General features: G+C 45.3%; 1 protein-coding gene across 1 annotated transcript in view; it reads right to left on the bottom strand.

Annotated features, from left to right (window-relative positions):
* Window positions 1-4,608: 4,608 nt before the first annotated feature.
* LOC144499883 (interleukin-6 receptor subunit beta-like) overlaps window positions 4,609-18,679 on the bottom strand; it is a 50,157-nt gene continuing 36,086 nt past the window's right edge. The window contains exons 8-15 of the mRNA XM_078222553.1: window positions 16,986-17,199; window positions 14,968-15,159; window positions 13,589-13,690; window positions 12,736-12,882; window positions 8,955-9,095; window positions 7,366-7,456; window positions 6,966-7,047; window positions 4,609-5,162 (exon numbers count right to left, since the gene is read on the bottom strand). Coding sequence (XP_078078679.1) covers window positions 4,938-5,162; window positions 6,966-7,047; window positions 7,366-7,456; window positions 8,955-9,095; window positions 12,736-12,882; window positions 13,589-13,690; window positions 14,968-15,159; window positions 16,986-17,199 — 1,194 coding nt within the window. The 3' untranslated portion in view covers window positions 4,609-4,937. The remainder of the gene's footprint in view (window positions 5,163-6,965; window positions 7,048-7,365; window positions 7,457-8,954; window positions 9,096-12,735; window positions 12,883-13,588; window positions 13,691-14,967; window positions 15,160-16,985; window positions 17,200-18,679) is intronic.

Below are 18,679 nucleotides of genomic sequence, written 5' to 3'. Positions count from 1 at the left end.
TCATAGAATCCCTACAGTGCAGAAGGAGGCCATTTGGCCCATCGAGTCGGCACCAACCGCAATCCCACCCAGGCCCTATTCCCGTAACACCACATATTTACCCTGCTAATCCCCTTGACATTAAAGGGCAATTTTATCATGGCTAATCAACCTAACCCGCACATCTTTGGAGTGTGGGGGGAAACCGGAACACCCGGAGGAAACCCACGCAGACACAGGGAGAAAGTGCAAACTCCACACAGACAGTGACCCAAGGCCAGAACTGAACCTGGGTCCGTGGCGCTGTGAGGCAGCAGTGCTAACCACTGTGCCACCATGCTGCCCATTGCGATTAGGATGCGACTTGTTTTCTAATACTTGCTAATTCCACACATTTCCTTTTCCCTCCCCTCTTAGTGACTGTCCCAATTGATATGTGCCAAACAACTTCATGTAAAAGTCCCTTCTCCCATGTGGGCCAAAAGCCAGAAGACCAGCTGTGCCATGCTGAACTGACCCTGTGAAACCAACACTGGAACTGTAATCTAAATTCTCTTATCAAGCTGAATCTGACTACACAATGTTATTCTGCTCCAGTTCATTAAATCTGTAAACACAAAGCAAACCCATGCCCGTAGCAACACACACAGAGAACAAAGAACAAAGAACAATACAGCACAGGAACAGGCCCTTCGGCCCTCCAAGCCTGCGCCACTCATGTGCCCAACTAGACCATTCGTTTGTATCCCTCTATTCCCAGTCTGTTCATGTGGCTATCTAGATAAGTCTTAAATGATCCTAGCGTGTTTGCCTCAACTACCTTGCTTGGTAGTGCATTCCAAGCCCCCACCACCCTCTGTGTAAAATACGTCCCCCGCATATCTGTATTGAATATGCTGAACAAGAGGATTCTTGTTCAGCGTAAGGAGCCTGTTCCTCTGTAAAGCAGATATATTGGACCAGGTTTTGCTGTTAAAACGATGATGCTAATGCTGCGTCACTGTTATTTCTGTGCAAATCATACAGCAACTTCAAATAACGGACAGATGTGCTGTTTTACATCAATATTTAAAGTTTGCTGTCTGAGGTGCTTCACGGAAACGGCATCTTCTCTGTTTGCATTCAGATGCATTGAAGATCATGCAAGTTCCCTCCAAGCTACACAATATCCTCACTTGGAAATATATTGCCGTTCCTTCACTGTCACTGGGTCAAAATCCTGGAATTCCCTCCCCAACAAAACTATGGGTGTAGCTACACCACATGAACTGCAGCAGTTTAAGAAGGCAGCTAGCTCATCACCTTCTTCAGGGTGATTAGGTATGGGTAATAAGTGGTTGCCTAGTCGGTGATGTCCACACCTAACATAGAATCCCTACCGTGCAGAAGGAGGCCATTCGGCCCATCGAGCCTGCACCGACAACAATCCCCCTCAGGCCCTATCCCTGTAACCCCATGTATTTACCCTGCTAATCCCCTGACACTAAGGGCCTGATTTTACCATTGCGTTGCACCTGTTGTCGGGTGCGAAAACTTGGTAAAGTCGGGCGTGAGGCGATTAGCGCGATCCGCGCCCACGTCTGCACAGATGCACACTTTATCAAGGGCCAAAAATGGCCGCGATCCAAACCGTGCCCAAAACAGGCGCAATGGCGATTTAAATGCATTTGCATGCATTTAAATTGAATTAATGGCTGCCCGCCCAACTTTACCAGCATTTCCCCCTTTACCATCACATTCGCACGTTCAGATTCAACGAGAAACAGACATGCTCGGAAAAGCCTGTTTCAGGCGCTCCAGCTTCTGAAGAGGTAAGTTCAGAGCTTCAGAGGCTCTCTGACTCAGATCGGTGGTGGGCGGGGGGGGGGGGGGGGGGGGCCTTATCATTCTCTGGTGAGAGGGGGGAGGAGGGAGGTCCGATCATTCTCTGGTGGTGGTGGGGGGGGGGGGGGGGAGGGAGGAGGGAGGTGGGTCAGATGTATCTCTGCTGGGGGGGGGGGGAAAGAGAGGCCCGATCGCTCTCTGGTGAGGGATGGGGGAAGAGGAGGAAGGCCCGATCATTCTATGGTGGGGGCGGGGGGAGGGAGGCCAGATGGATCTCTGGTGGGGGGGTGGGGGGGGGGGGCAGGGGGGACCGCTGCCACTCTGCAGGCGATCGGTGGGGGGGAAAGTGGAGCAGAGGGTCGCGATCGGTTTGGGTGGATAAGGGGGCCAGTTATGTTGTGGAGGTGAGGCGATGTCTGTGGGGGCCATTGCTCCTGCTTTTTGCTCCCGGGCCGCTTTATCTGCTTTTTTGCGGCCCGGGAGCAATGTGACAGGGGCGCGTTTTTCAAATTTTTTTTCACTGCGCATGCGCAGTTCAAAGCTCCGATCGGAGCAGCAGCGTTTCGGGTGCGATAAGCCCCGCCCACAGCGCAGTTCAGACTTGCGATTTTTTTTAGGCTAAGTGCGTAGGGGGGCACCTGAGAACAGTTTTCCAAGTCGGATTTGAATTGCGCCTAGATTCAGCACTTAGAATCAAAATGGCAAAATTGGGCCCCCAAGGGTCAATTTATCAGGGCCAATTAACCTAACCCGCACATCTTTGGACAGTGGGAGGAAACCCACGCAGACACGGGGAGAATGTGCAAGCTCCACACAGACAGGGCCAGAATTGAACCCGGGTCCCTGGGGCTGTGAGGCAGCAGTGCTAACCAGGATGCCACCGTGCTGTCATCAAATACAAAATTGTAATTCCATGTCACCATGCCCTTTTCTCAGTCTTTTTCCCACCTCTTGTTCTCTTTATTTGTTCTCTTTATTTCTCTTTTTGTACCTGAATTGACCTTGTATTTACTCTCTTTAATTTACTTTCTCAGTTTTATCTGTTCTCCCGCCTAGTCCTTAATCTCAGTGATTAAGGAGATATCCTGTAAATTGCCCTGTTTTCCTTGCAGCACCATTACTAATCCCCACTTCCAGCAACTTTGTGGGTGAATCATTTTTGACCTGACGTGTACAAGGACAAGTCTAACTACTGGTCGATGGCATTCAGTGCTCTGTCACAGGAAATTCCATCCCCATTTGAAATGCGATGAGTAAAGTCAATCAATGTGACTCTTGGAAATAGAATTTAGTGGAAAATACTTTTCCGTGCTGGTTAACTTTGGTAGTTGTTTATTTGGGGAAACAATTTGAAATTAATAAATCATGATTAGTTAAATGTGCAGAAGTTTGAATAAATGCCTTCTCCCTTCATTCTCTTGCTGTAAGAAATATATTTCCAATGTCATATATTCCCCTTTCGAGTTATTGTGTAAATAAAGTTAAAAAGAGCTTTTCCATCTGTTAGGAAATACTTAATTATTCAAAGTCGTAGAAACATAGAAAAGCTACAGCACAAACAGGCCCTTCGGCCCACAAGTTGCGCCGAACAATTTCCTTACCTTCTAGGCTCATCTATAACCCTCTATCTTACTAACCTCCATGAACCTATCCAAAAGTCTCTGAAAAGACTCAATCGAATCCGCTTCCACCACCACTACCGGCAGCCGATTCCACGCACCCACCACCCTCTGAGTGAAAAACTTACCCCTAACATCTCCTCTATACCTACTCCCCTGCACCCTAAACCTGTGGCCTCTCGTGACAACCATTTCAGCCCTGGGTAAAAGCCTCTGAGAATCCACTCTATCAATACCTCTCAACATCTTATACACCTCTATCAGGTCACCTCTCATCCTTCGCCTCTCCAAGGAGATTCACAAGGAGATCCTTGTGAATCTCCTCTGCACCCGTTCTATGGCTTCCACATCCTTTCTGTAATGAGGTGACCAGAACTGGGCACAGTACTCCAGGTGGGGTCTGACCAGGGTCCTATACAGCTGCAGCATTATCTCCCGATTTCTAAACTCAATTCCTCTGTTGATGAAGGCCAGTAATCCAAACGCCTTCTTAACCACAGCCTCTACCTGTGACGCCACTTTGAGCGTCCTATGAACCCGGACCCCAAGATCCCTCTGTTCTTCCACACTGCCAAGCGTCTTACCCTTAATATTATATTCTTCCATCCTATTCGACCTGTCAAAATGAACCACCACACACTTATCTGGGTTGAAGTCCATCTGCCACTTCTCTGCCCAGTCTTGCATCTTATCTATGTCTCGTTGCAACTGCTGACATCCCTCTGCACTATCCACAACACCTCCAACCTTTGTGTCATCAGCAAACTTGCCAACCCATCCTTCCACTTCCTCACCCAGGTCATTTATAAAAATCACAAAGAGCAAGGGTCCCAGAACAGATCCCTGGGGCACCCCACTGGTGACCGACCTCCACTCTGAAAAAGACCCATCTACAACCACTCTTTGCCTTCTGTGGGCAAGCCAGTTCTGAATCCACAAAGCAACATCCCCTTGTATCCCATGCCCCTTCACTTTCTCCAAAAGCCTTGCATGGGGCACCTTATCAAACGCCTTACTGAAATCCATATAAACCACATCTACCGCTCTTCCCCCGTCTAAGTGTCTAGTCACATCTTCAAAAAACTCAATCAGACACGTAAGGCCTCGTTAGTCTGAATCTAGGAAACAAGCCACTACACTGGCTCCAAGAATGTGTCAGTCACTCAGTGAGCCTCTCCATCACTATCATGTTGAATTGACAATTTTTAATTTTTTCTGAACTGAAGGTTAAAGACACTTGAAAAATCAGTCCTGGCCTGGAAAAACAATATGACAGAATGATTGATTCAACATATTAAATGGTTATTAAATGAGTCCATGTGACTCTTCATGTGAAATACAAACTTTATGAGCCAGTATATGATTCTGGTATTTCTAGTGTGAGATTTCTCTGTTTCACCTTTTCTCGCCATCATTCTGTGAGTGTCATACCCTTCATTTTTAATATAGGTGTTTTCTCTTAAAATTTTTCTCATTGTGAAGGTAGATATTCTGAATTTCATTTCCCTTCTTAATCTAAATCTGAAATGTCTCTTCAGGACCCAGAAGCAGACAAGTCGAGTTTGACCTTAAGACCCGAGTTGGCAGCTGCTGACTACTGCTGCTCCCCATTGTAGTTGGATCTTCAGCACTCCTCGAACAGGTTCTACTTGACTCCTTCTCGTCAGCACTTTGCTGTTGCTGTTGTATAGCACTGACCTTCTCCGAGACCTTTCCCAGATTTTCTGCATCCAGGTTACGCTGTGATAAAAGGATCAAAATGAAACTTTTTCAAATAAGATGGGTTAATGAATACTTTTACGTAGAGAAATTTCACGCCTTCATGTTCATTCATTCATTACAAATATCGCTGAAAGTATTTTTAACCCTTTCCAAACTATAAATGCTTTGGAATTTTTTTAAGGCATGCAACATAGCCCATGTAATTCCCTTGACTGCTTTTGATCACCTGAGTGGGGTTGGAGAGTAATTCATAGAATCATACAGTGCAGAAGAGGCCCTTTGGCCCATCGGTTACACATCAACACATTAGAAACACTTGAACTCCCACCTAATTCCATCTGCCAGCACTTGGCCCATAGCCCGAATGTTATGATGTGCCAAGTGCTCATCCAGATACTTTTAAAGAATGTGAGACAACTCCCCTCTACCACCCTCCCAGACAGCACGCTCCAAACCGTCACCACCCTCTGGGTAAAAAAGCTTTTCCTCTCATCCCCCTAATCCTCTTGCCACTCACCTTGAACTTGTGTCCCCTTGTGACTGCCCCTTCAACTAAAGGGAACAGCTGCTCCTTATCCACTCTGGCAATGCCCCTCATAATCTTGTACACCTCGATCAGGTCACCCCTTCTTCTCTACTCCAAAGAAAACAACCCAAGCCTATCCAATCTCCCTTCATAACTTAAATGTTCCATCCCAGGCAGCATCCTGGTGAATCTCCTCTGCACTCTCTCCAGTGCAATCGCATCCTTTTGATAATGTGGCGACCAGAACTTTTAAATGAGCTGACCAGCTTATCCATTATTCCTTGTAACTCCTCACTGTATGTATACCAACTGCACCTGGGCATTCCCTAGACACGGTCTATTCCCAGGGTCAGACACTTTTTAAATATACCTTTCATGGGATCATTTGTTGCCCACCCTTGAGAGCAATTAAGTCAATCACATTGCTTAAGTCTGGAGTCACATGTAGGCCAGAATAGGTAAGGATGATTTCCATCCCTAAAAGGCATTAGCGAACCAGATGGGCTTTTTGTGACAATGATAATTTCAAGGTTATCATTACTGAGACTAACTTTCAATTCCAGATTTTGTTTTTAATTGAATTTAAATTCCACCAATTACCATGGTGGGATTTGAACCCATATCCCCAGAGCAAGAGCTGGTCCTTTGGATTATTTGTGCAGGAACATTTTCTACTACACTACTGTATCTCCTTGCAAATTAAAAAAAAAGCTTCTCTGAGGCCTGTTAATGAATTCATCAGTAAGCACTTAATTGGAGGTACACGGGTTTCAGGGTGACCCCATCTGCACCCTCGTGCCACACCCCACCCCACTCCCCACTTTCAAAATTACATAACGTTCCAGAGGCAGTGGGATCCAGAGCTGGACTTCAGGAATGGGATTTTCAAATCACACCTGCTCTTGGGTCACTGCCGCAGCATTTGCAAATTCAGGCCAAAGGTGTGGCGATCAGGAACTTAGTCAAGGACATGGGTTTTGAGGAGGGTCTAAAGAAAGGGAGATGAAAATAGAAACATGGAAGAGTTTAAGGTGAGAATTCTAGAGCATACAATCAAAGTGGCTGAAGGTCCACCCACCAATGATGGGGTGAAGGGAGTGGGGTGCAAGAGGAACCAAAGTTGGAGGAACACTGTTCTGGGAGAGACGGAGCTAGAATTTTGAAGGAATTTATTGATATGATGAAGCCGCGACCACAAACACTTAAAACTAAAACAAACTAACATTAAGATCTAAAAAGGGCTTCAAGTATGTTACTGAGTTTCCATTTAAAAACCTTGCAGTGAGAAACCTTACCTGGGTTTGGTACTTCAGTGAATTTACATGAGGATTAGTGTCTGCTGGATCTGGGACAGTCTGACAAGATTTGTTTCTAATCCTAGGGAGCAAGATTTGAAAAGTAGCAGCTAAATATAAACATGAATTTTGATAGTATTCCTTGAATGAAACATAATGCCGTTTAATTGAATTAGCTACTGTTGCTCTTATATGGCAAAAAATCTAGATACATCTTGCATGTTTCTAAATCCTAATTTACAGATTTTTAAAACTGTATTTTTTTTAAAGTGAACTATAGCTGCTTGTGTTCAATCGATTGTGCAGTGTGATTTGGAAAACATGGCTATGTCTCGTCCATGAGAGTAATTGCATTCAATGACTTGAATGAAAATTCACTTGAAATTTCAGTGGTACTTACTTGTTCTTAATGTACACAAACAACATCGCAACAGCAATTGACAAGAAAATAAGGAAGGTGGATAATATGATGGCAGCCGTTTCCCACTTTGCTGAAAAATACAAAATGTAAGGATTAGATTATTATATTCAAAAACAGAGAAAGATTAAATTATGGTAATAATGCTGGATTGCATAATTGGCTCTGCAAAACTCAGCACGCAAAGCATGGATTTTAGAACCATGATAGATTCATGTTGAACACAGCTTGTAGGTGGCAGGTTACAGAAGTGTGTTGCAAAAATTGGGTTTATATTGAGGTTATGGAGATGGATTTCTGCAGGGATTGTGCAGCCTGTCCAGAAGAAGAGCCTTGGAAACCCTGGAATAACATTGAAATGTCATCCTCCCTTGTTCACAGAGGTAACACTTGGAAATGGTTCCTCCCTGGGAATTGAGTTAAGCGGATGAAGTTTATGACAGGATGAACTGTGCAGAGCTTATGGAGGGAATGGGTTGATGAGACAAATATTCTTTTCTTCTTTCCATTTTTTTTTGTGAGAGGTCATAGAACACCAGGTTATAGTCCAACAGGTTTATTTGAAATCATTTTTTGAATTTTGAAATCCCAATTTTTTTAATACATTCGTTCTTGAGATGTGGGCATCGCTGGAAAGGCCATAATTTATTACCCATCCTTAATTGCCCTTGAGCAGTGGTGGTGAGCCCGCTTACAACTGAGAGGGGCCAATTACTGGCAAGTGGGATTAGGTGGGCAGGTCAGGGCATTTCATGCGTCGGTGCAGACTCGATGGGCCGAAGGGCCTCTTCTGCACTGTAGTGTTCTGTGATAATGTGAGAGGCTTACCAGGCCATTTCAGAGGACAGTTAAGAGTCAATGATATTGGTGTGTGTCTGGAGTCACATGTAGTCCACACCAGGTAAGAATGGCAGATTTCCTTCTCTTACAACAATTCAGTAGTTTCATTATTAATTAAATAATTTTATTCCAGATTTATTCATTGATTGAATATAAATTCCCCCACCTGCTGTTATGGAACTTGAACTCATGTCTCCAGAGCATTCGTCCAGAAATCTAGAATATTTGTCCAGTAACATTATTGTTTATAATTTCTTAAATCCTTATCATAGAATCCATTCAGTGCAGAAGGCGGCCATTTGGCCCATCAAACTTTCACCAACAACAATCCCACCCAGACCCTATCCCCGTAACCCCACATATAAACCCTGCTGGTCCCCAGAAACTGAGGGGCAATTTAGCATGGTCAATCCACCTGACTCACATATCTTTGGACTGTGGGAGGAAACCTGAGCACCTGGGCGGAAACCCACTCAGACACGGGGTGAACGTGCAGACTCCACACAGACAGTCACCCAAGGCCAGAATTGAACCTGGGTCCCTGACACTGTGAGGCAGCGGTGCTAACTACTGTGCTACAGTGCTACCCTTACGTTCAGTCCTTTATAGTATAATTTGGATTGTTGCATGAAAGACATATTTTCGATTTGTTAATGAACAGAATAAACATTATTGCCTTACAACTGAACTAAGAGAGTAAATAATATGATCTGGTAGTGTTCAGAACTTACTGAAGATTAATGTTTTGAAAGTGATGGCTGTACCATTTGTGCCTCCTTTTGCGGTAGAAGCCATGACATTTACCCAGTACAAGGTATTGCTTCTTAAGTTAAGCAGAGTGTATTTTCGACTTGCTGGGCCAACAGTCACATCTGCAAAAGGATTGCATAAAAGAGTGCAAACACTCGTGTAAAAACTACTGTACAGTTCCTACATCATTAGATCTTTCCCGTGAACACTTCCAATAAATAGTTTTTCTATTGTTCATTGATTGTTTTATCATAAAGGGTTTATTCTATATGCACCAATTGCTCTGTGCCTATTCATGGAATCAACCCATATAGAAAAATGAGTGCTGATCTAATTGAAACATAAAACGATAGAGGTTTACAGAAAGAGGCTCTTTGACCCATCGTGTCTGTGCCAGCCATAAAGCACCTATCTATTCTTCAACACTTGGTCCATAGCCTTGGAAGCTATGGCGTTTCAAGTGCTCATCTAAATACTTCTATAAACTCATCTTCCAGGCTATCTTTATCAATTTGATTCATAATAGCTTGTGACTGGGCTTGAGTGGGTAGAGACAGAAAGGGGAATCTAGACACAGGGGCACAACATCAGGATGATCATTTAGGAATGATCTGAGGGGAAATTGCTTCACTCAAGAGGTTGTGAATCTTTGGAATTCTCTACCCCAAAGGGTTGTCGATTTTTAAAAATGCATTTTTCGCAGGATGTGGGTATCGCTGGCTCGGCCAACATTTATTGCTCATCCCTAATTGCCCTTGGGGGAGGTGATGGCCAAGTGGTATTAATTCAGAAACTCAGCTAATGTTCTGGAGACTCAGGTTCGAATCATGCCATGGTAGATGTTGGAATTTGAATTCAACAAAAAACATCTGGAATTAAAAATCTACTGATGACCATGAAACCAATGCCGATTGTCGGAAAAACCCATCTAGTTCACTAATGTCCTTTAGGGAAGGAAATCTGCCATCTTTACCTGGTCTGGCCGACATGTGACTCCAGAGCCACAGCAATGTGATGACTCCCAACTGTCCTCGGGCAACTAGGGATGGGCAATAAATGCTGGCCAGACAGTGACGCCCATGCCTCACGAATGCATTAAAAAAAAAAATGGGTGGTGATCTGTCTTCTTGAACCGTTGCAGTCCATGTGGTGTGGGTGCACCCACAGCGCTGCTCGGGAGGGAGCTCCAGGATTTTGACCCAGCAACAATGAAGGAACGGCAATATACTTCCAAGTCAGAAGGGTGAGTGGCTTGGAGGGGAACCTCCAGGTGATGGTGTTCCCATGCATCTTCCCTTGTCCTTCTCGGTGATGGATACTCCATCATTGACTATATGAGGCTGAGGCAGACAGATCTCTAGTTTCTCAGGGAATCGAGGGATATGGGGAGCAGGTAGGGGGTTCAGACCAATAATCAGCCATGATCATATTAAAGTCTGACAGGTTATAAGGTTTCCTTGTACTTCTCTTTCTCATGTTCTTAAGTTCTGATGTTCCCGTATAGAAATGTAGGAAAATACAGGGCCTGAAAAGAGGTTACAAATGCCGAAGAGCATTTCGAAGTTAATTTTTTTAAATCCAGGAAGACAACTTCACTGGGGAAGCATGGTGTGTTCTTTATTTTGTGTTACATTTCAAAGATAGTGTCCTGACTGTAACATCACTTTCCCTACATTCACCTTCCTATAATGTTAGACATTTTATTGATTTTTGCAAGCCTCCTCTCACCACATTTTCTCAATCCACCTTTGGAGAGATTGAAGAATTATAGTGCAAAAGACATGATTGTGTGGTTCATGTCACATGGGGATTCTATTGTTTCATTGCTGGGTTACGATCTGGTAAAAGTTGATATATTACAGTGAGCGTCAACTTCCATAAAATCAAGATGCTCAGATTGTTTACTGCTGACCGACACCACTGAACCTGAAAAGACCCAAATCTGGAACATTCCTCCAAAGTGTTAGTAAGTACCTGAGTCACACAATTCAGTGATGTTTGTGGTTCTGGGCTAAGCTGATCTCAGCTGGGGATGATAAGGACATTACAATTCGGCTCAGGATGAATGAAAGAAAAAGAACAGTAAAGGAACCTGCCTAACACATTTGGGGTGCTTGCTAAACATTCAGGGAGCTTGCTAAACATTCAGGGAGCTTGCTAAACATTCAAGGAGCTTGCTAAACATTCAGGGAGCTTGCTAAACATTCAGGGAGCTTGCTAAAATCCATGCAAATTTTATGCTAAACTTTTATCAAAAGTGGTTTTGTTATTCATTGGATCTGGGCATCACTGGCTGCACCAGCTTTCATTGCTCATCCTGAATTGCCCTTGAACTGAGTGGCTTGCTCGGCCATTTCAGAGGACATTTTAAGAGTCAACCACATTGCTGTGGGTCTGGAGTCACATGTAGACCAGACCAGGTAAGGACGATAGATTTCCTTCACTAATGGACATTAGTGAACCAGATGAACTTTTACAACAATTGATAATGGCTTCATAGTCACATTTAGATTTCTAATTCCAGATTGTTTCATTATTGAATTCAGAATTCACCATTTGCCTTGGTGGGATTTGAACCCAGGTCCCCAGAGCAAAAACTTGAGCCTCCAGATAAGTCCAGTGATAATACCATTAGACCATGGCCTCCCCATCATTGGGGAACGGAGTGGTAAGAAGGGATATTGTGGCCAATATGGGTACCGCACTTTAGGATGAATATTAAGATCTTGGGGAGAGTGTAAAGAAGCTTCACTTGAGTATTACCAGAATGAAAAGCTTCAGTCACATAGAGAGACTGGAGAAGCTGGGGTTGTTCTTCTTAAAGCATAGAATGTTGAGGGCCTTCTTCTGTAGAAGGATCATTGGACTCCAAACATTAACTGTGTTTTTCTCTCCGCAGATGCTGCCAAACCTGCTGATTTTTCCAGCATTTTCTATTTTTCTACTTCATTATTATTGAAGGCGACCGACAGTTGGATAAAGGTGTTCAAATCTTAAATATTGTGATTTGAGTAAATAATCAGAAGCTGTTTCCAGTGGCAGCAGGGTCAGTAATCAGAGCCCACAGTGGCAAAATAATTAAGTGCAATTTAAGGAAAAATAATTTATGCAGTGAATTACTACAATCTGGAATAAAAATGGAAGCTGCTGGAAATACTCAGCAAGTCAGGCAGCATTTGCCGAGATGGGCAGGATTTTACAGTGTGCTTTGGGACCCTGACATTGGGACCAAATGGGGGTCACAAGTCGGCACATGCCGACTCCAAGAGCAGTGCAATCTTTCATGGAGGCAGCTTCCTAATCGGCCACCTTCACAATCACAGGACTGTGGGTGAGCTCTTGATGCTGCAGGCCCAACCAGAGGCCTGCAGTTCGGGAATCCTGGCAGCCTCACCGGGAGAGGTGGGTGTTGCTGAAGCAGGCCGGAGTCCACCTCAACATGGAGGCGCCCTTGCTGGCTTGAACAACAATGAATTAACATCCAGGAAATGGAAAACCAATTGAATCAAATCGGACAGAAAGTACCTCTGGTTTGAGTGCATGTGTAGTCTTTCATGTCAGTGCCCCCCCCCCTCCCCCTCCTCCTCCCCCCCCCCCCCCCCCCCCCCCAAACACACAACAAGTGCATGAAGCCTCCAGCTCCAAGTCTCCCCCAGTCTACACAGCCTCCATGGGACTGATGGCCTCTGCGTGCAACCTCTGGCCCTATCGTTGTGCGGACATTTTATTCCACCAGGGAAAGTAAAGATCTTTTCAGCTCACATGATTCATTTTCACCAGCACGCTCATAAAAGATGGTATAATTTGTGATGAACCCACGCTGTTTATCCACCGGAATTTCATCCCATTCCAACTCAGCTTCCATTTTTCCTGCTTCCTTTAAATGAACAAAAGGGCCATGCGCTGGAGCTGTAAAAGGATGCAGTTTCAGAAAAGGCTAGCATTACAAAATCAGGGCAGTGCATCATATTCCTTTTACATTTTGGTAGCCGGAGGTACCGTTCACAAAAACAGCTGTAGCATCTGTCTGGTTGTAACTGTGACAATCCCAATGTGTGAAGGCATTGTATTGAAACAACTGACAGGCAAGAATCGTGACTTTCCAGAGCTGTAGTTTATCATAGAATCCCTACAGTGCAGAAGGAAGCCATTCGGCCCACCGAGTCTGTACCGACCATAATCCCACCCAGGCCCTATTCCTGTCACCCCACATGTTTACCCTGTTAATCCCCCTGACACTAAGGGGCAATTTAGCATGGTCAATCAACCTCATCTTTGGACTGTGGGAGGAAACCAGAGCACCCAGAGGAAACCCACGCAGACACGGGAAGAATGTGCAAACTCTGCACAGACAGTGACCCAAGATCGGAATTGAACCTGGGTCCCTGCACTGTGAGGCAGCAGTGCTAACCACTGTGTCACCGTGCCACCCCGTTTACATTGCAGTAATGGTGGTTAACTCAACACTTAACATTTGAATTCAAAGCTTGTTGAGAAATGTTAGAAACCAGGTTGATGATAATTTGAAACTCGCCCTTGTATTAATCCAGTTAGATTTTCAAAAACCTGATTTACGTAAACAAGTTATAGGGTGACTTAGTTGGAATTTACTTACAGCCTTCTTGTAGATATGCCTTTATTGAAAGCTGAGGTCCAGGGCCTTCACCGTACACAGGGTAAACTGCCACCTTATAGCGCTTGAATGGCATAATGTTTTCTGTGGAAGATGTAAATGGAGATAATGTTTTAGGGGATGTAATCACTACTTATACAATTCACTGGATAAGATGTAAAGTGGGGGTGCTATCAACATCAGATAAAATTAAAAAGTTTGTGATGGAATTTCTACATGGGCTGTCTTGATCTCCCAGCATTAATTCAATGGAAAATTTGAGGACTTAAAAAGCATGATGTAACCATTCTCTAAATAGCGACAGTCATTGAAATCCTGCTGCAACACAGGTTCCCATTCTTGCTCAACAATGGATGAGCGCTGAATTCAATGCTCAGAGTTCATCCTAAATATGTGAAGCTGTGCTGGGAACCACGCGACAATGGATTTAAATCACTAACTTCGGAGGATTCTTCCAGTTTTACACTAATATTTACCCTGAAAGAATTAGAAGAGTAACATCAGAGTAATTATTTTAAACACGCAGACTGGGCCCCGCACGGAACATCCTCCACATTCCCCAACTCCGTACCGTGCGCAGACCTAACCTGCACCCATTGTGTGTTCTCAGCTCTCTCTGTGCAAACGTGATCCCCCCCACCCTCTTCCCCCTGCAAGGACCTTTCGGTTCCCCATTCGGACCTGAACCCCCGCCCCCCCCCCCCCCCTTCCTACTGACAACCGGAATCGACCAGTCAAATTCCATCCATTTACCTGGACACTTAACTCCTCCCGGGCCTGTTAATTTCACTGGTCTTTTAAACCTACCTGCTTCACAGCAGCCAATGCAATCGGAGGTGGGGGGTTAGCTCCCTGAGTTCTCCTGTGCTGGAATGCGCCTTTGGGGACTCTTTCACTGAAGGTCCCAAGCAACTCCAGTCAGCAGAGGTTTCAATGAAGTTTTCCAAGCAAATATGTGCGCTTTAAACTCTTGTAACTCCAGCAGGGCATCATTTTCCATAGCTGGGTGGAAGTTAGGGCCTTTTATAGCTTTTCTTCTTGTGGGGGAACTCAGGGACACAGTTTTAAATTGAGGAATAATCCTTTTAGGACAGAAATGGGAATTCTTTTCTCTGAGGGTTGGCTGACTTTAGAACTCTCTGCCTCAGAAGGTGGTGAAAGTGGGGTCATTGAATATTTTTAATGTGGAGGTAGATAGATTCTTGTTGGGCAAGGGAATTAGACGTTATTGGTGGGAATGTGGAATTTGAAACACAAACAGATCAGTCATGGTCTTATTCAATGTAGGAGCAGGCTTGATGGGCTGAATGGCCTACTTCCGTTCCTAGGTTGTATGTTTGTATGTTATGATAACCACTCACCATTTACAAATGCTTTCTCTGTGGAATTGGGTTCGTTCCTCCAGTGTACAGGCCCAGTGCACTGATCACTGTCTGACTCTGCCACACACCATTCAAGTGTGTATCTATTTACTGATGAGTTGGGAGCCTTCCATTCTACCATCAATTGCTCATTGTGTGGGGCAGCTTGTACATGTTGTATGGGTGGGAGTTCTATAATCAAAACAAACACCATTATCATTAGCAAACTCTATTCGACATTAATCAAAGCTCAGTTGATATTTGAAACAATTGCTCGTACATCCACACTGGATTTGTGTTCCTCCCAATGCCTCAATTAAATAATTCATTGTTCTCCTGCTATGATTTTGGTCAGAGTCAGCGAGATCTGATTATGCCTGGTTCCGGCCTAGGTCCTCTAGCTTCTGGGATGGCGTAGTGAAGTTGAAACCTCTATCTGGGTTTACAAGGCCATCATCATGAAAAGAAATGGGATCATGACAAGGCCTCCCTAATTAAGGAGTTCCCATGTTTTAGGCTTTCAAATAGCCTATGATCTTCAGAGGATGGTTGATCAGACCAGGCAGCACAGGCCCGCTTGTGACTCTGGGGACACCATCCAGGTTCAGACTGGGATCAAGGCCTGAACCTCAGTGAAGAGCCAAAGAGAACACCTGTAGGTTCCTTCTGATATTTCAGCACCACCAAAATCATAGCAGGCGAATAATGAATTATTTAATTGAGGCATTGGGAGGAGTATAAATCCAGTGTGGATGTACGAGCACCACCACCTACCCCACCCACCCACCCCTGCCCTCCCATCAGACCTCCCGAAGTATTGTCATGACAGAAATCAGAGGGGAGAATTTTACCATTTTGAGTCTAAGTGCCGGATCTGGGGGTCAAATAGATCCGCGCCTGGAATCCTCTTTGCAGCGCGCCCATACGCGTTTTGCCGGCTCCGGCCCGATCCGCGTTGTGGGACTTAGCGCTGGCGGACCGATCGGAGCTCTGAACTGCACATGCGCAGTTTGAAAAAAATCTGACAGCGCGTCCGGGCGTGAAAAAAAAAGCAGAAAGCAGAGAGAGCGGCTCTCTGACGTTCATCCTCTGGTCGGGGGTGGCAGGGGAGGGTGGGAGGGGAGGGGGTGTGACCGATCATCCCCTGGGGGGGGTGGGAAGGGAGGGGGTGTGACGCCTCATCCCCTGTGAGGGGGAGGAGAGGGGGTGTGACGTCTCATCCTCTGGTCGGGGGGGGGTTCCGTTGCCTGTCTGCAGCCGATCCCTCCTGGCACCATCACTGGTACACTGCTAGCCACAGCCAACACTCTCGCTTCCTGCAGGGAAGAGTAATCCTCCCCCAGGGGATGATACGTCACCCCCCCACCCCCCCCGGGGATGGTCGGTCACACCCCCTCTCCTCCCACCCCCCTCCAGCCCCGACCAGAGGATGACCTGGGTCAGAGAGCCGTTGCCGTCTCTGACCCCACACTTCGGATGCTGCAGCGGCGACTTTTATTTTGCAGGTCGGTAACAACGCGGACACGGATCGAGCCAGAAGACGGTAAAGTGGGATTTTGCGGTAGAGTTGGGCGCGCGGTTCATTAAGTCGATTTAAATGCATGCAAATGCATTTAAATCGCCAGGCTGCCCGATTTGGGTGCGCACCGGACCCACGCCCGAATCGGGTGTTGGTAAAGCCGCGATCTGCTCAGGTTCGGGTGTAGATCGCGTTAAAGGCCCGACGCCCAACTTTACCGCGATTTCACGCCCGAAAACGGGCGTGAAGGTTTGGTAAAGTCAGGCCCAGAGAAGAGCTCAACCCTGTCCACATTTCTCAGACACATTTCAACAGCAATGAATGGACAACAGTCAAGTCAATGCCAGGGGCATTCTCCTACTTGTAGCACTAATACAGGTCAACCTCTTCAGCACAGAGTGAAGATTAAACTCTGACAATGGTTGGTTTGTATGGCTCAACTTTACACTCTCTTCACAAATTAAATCATCAATTTGTGTCTTTCATTTGTTACACTTACCTTCTGGATTTGCTGGGGGCACGATCAGCGTAGACTCAGGGGAGTTCCCAACTGAGTTGTAGGCAGTAATCGCTATTTTGTAGGATTCTCCAGAAAGAACAAGACTGTACTTCAGGTCAGTACTGTTGATCCATGCCACTGTCTGACTCTTCCTTTCTCTTATCTGCAGTTGGTATCCTAAAATGATTCCATTAGCATCAGACGGGCTTAGTTCCTGAATGTTTGAATTAAAATTAAATTTAAAAATTGTGTATTTTTATTTTATTTTTACACCTGTTGAATGAGTCAGCATCAAACAAAATTAAAAATATTATAGAGCCTTATAAAGGCTGACTGATACACAGGGAAGACATGAAAACACTGGCAGCAGTACAGAAAAGAACCAGGAGTTCAAGCTGGCACGAGGAGCTTCTTCCCACAAAGAATGATTAATACTCCAACTGGATTTTCAGAGTGGTGGAGGTGAAAAGCCTGGAATCATTTAAGATTCAACGGGATGCAGCAATGATGGTGATGGATGGGATGGAGGATGTAGGGTTGTTCTGGAAGAATATATTAAGGTTTATTGAATTATATTCCTCATTGATAAGTATCTTGTGACCTTGTGACTGTAAAATCTTCAAATAGGAGCAAGCAGTACATGTGGTCAAATGTGGTAAAATGTAGATATGGCATTACCATCGCTGAATTCCCCTCCATCAACATCTTGGGGGGGTTATCATTGTCCAGAAACTGAACTGGACCAGCCTTATAAATACTGTGGCTACAAGAGCAGGTCAGTGGCTGGAAATTCTGCGGTGAGTAATTCACCTCCTGACTCCCCAAAGCCTCTCCACAATCTACAAGGCACAAATCAGGAATATGATGGAATACTTTCCACTTGCCTGGATGAGTGCAGCTCCAACAACACTCAAGAAGCTTGCCACCATCCAGGACAAAGCAGCCCACTCAATTGACACTGCATCCACCACCTTGAATATTCACTCCCTCTATTACTGATGTACAGTAGCAGCAGTGTGTACCATCTACAGGATATACTGCAGGGGAGGTAGTGGAAGCAGATACGATAGTGACTTTTAAGGGATGTCTGGACAAATACATGAATCGGATGGGAATAGAGGGATATGGCCCCCAGAAGGGTAGGGGGTTTTAGTTAAGTCGGGCAGCATGGTCGGTGCAGGGTTGGAGGGCTGAAGGGCCTGTTCCTGTGCTGTAATTTTCTTTGTTCTTTAACTCAGCAAAGCTTTTTCGTCAGCACCTTCCAAACCCATGACCTGGAAACATAGCTAATAGGAGCAGGATTAGGCCATTTGGCCCCTTGAGCTTGCTGTACCATTCAGTGTGATCATGGCTGATTCTCCATCTCAACACCACACTCTCTCCCTATACCCTTTGATGCGTTTCGTGTCTAGAAATAGCACCTCTACCACCCAGAAGATAAGGGCAGTCGACGCATGGGAACACAACCACCTGCAAGTTCCCCTCTGGGCCACTCACCATCTTGACTTGGAATTATATCACCGTTCCTTCATTGTTGCTGGATCAAAATCCTGGAACCCTCTCCCTAACAGCATCATGGGTGCACTTGCACCACATGGACTACAACGGTTCAAGATGGTGGCTCACCCTCCTTCAATGGTGCCAAGGTCTTTTCCATCCACCTGATGGGGCAGATGAAGGGTGAAATTCTCTGG

The sequence above is a fragment of the Mustelus asterias genome, chromosome 1 (genome assembly GCF_964213995.1).
Source record: "Mustelus asterias chromosome 1, sMusAst1.hap1.1, whole genome shotgun sequence".
In the NCBI taxonomy this organism is placed as follows: Eukaryota; Metazoa; Chordata; class Chondrichthyes; order Carcharhiniformes; family Triakidae; genus Mustelus; species Mustelus asterias.
The sequence above is the reverse complement of the archived record's forward strand: the minus strand, read 5'-3'. Positions and strand labels throughout refer to the sequence as shown.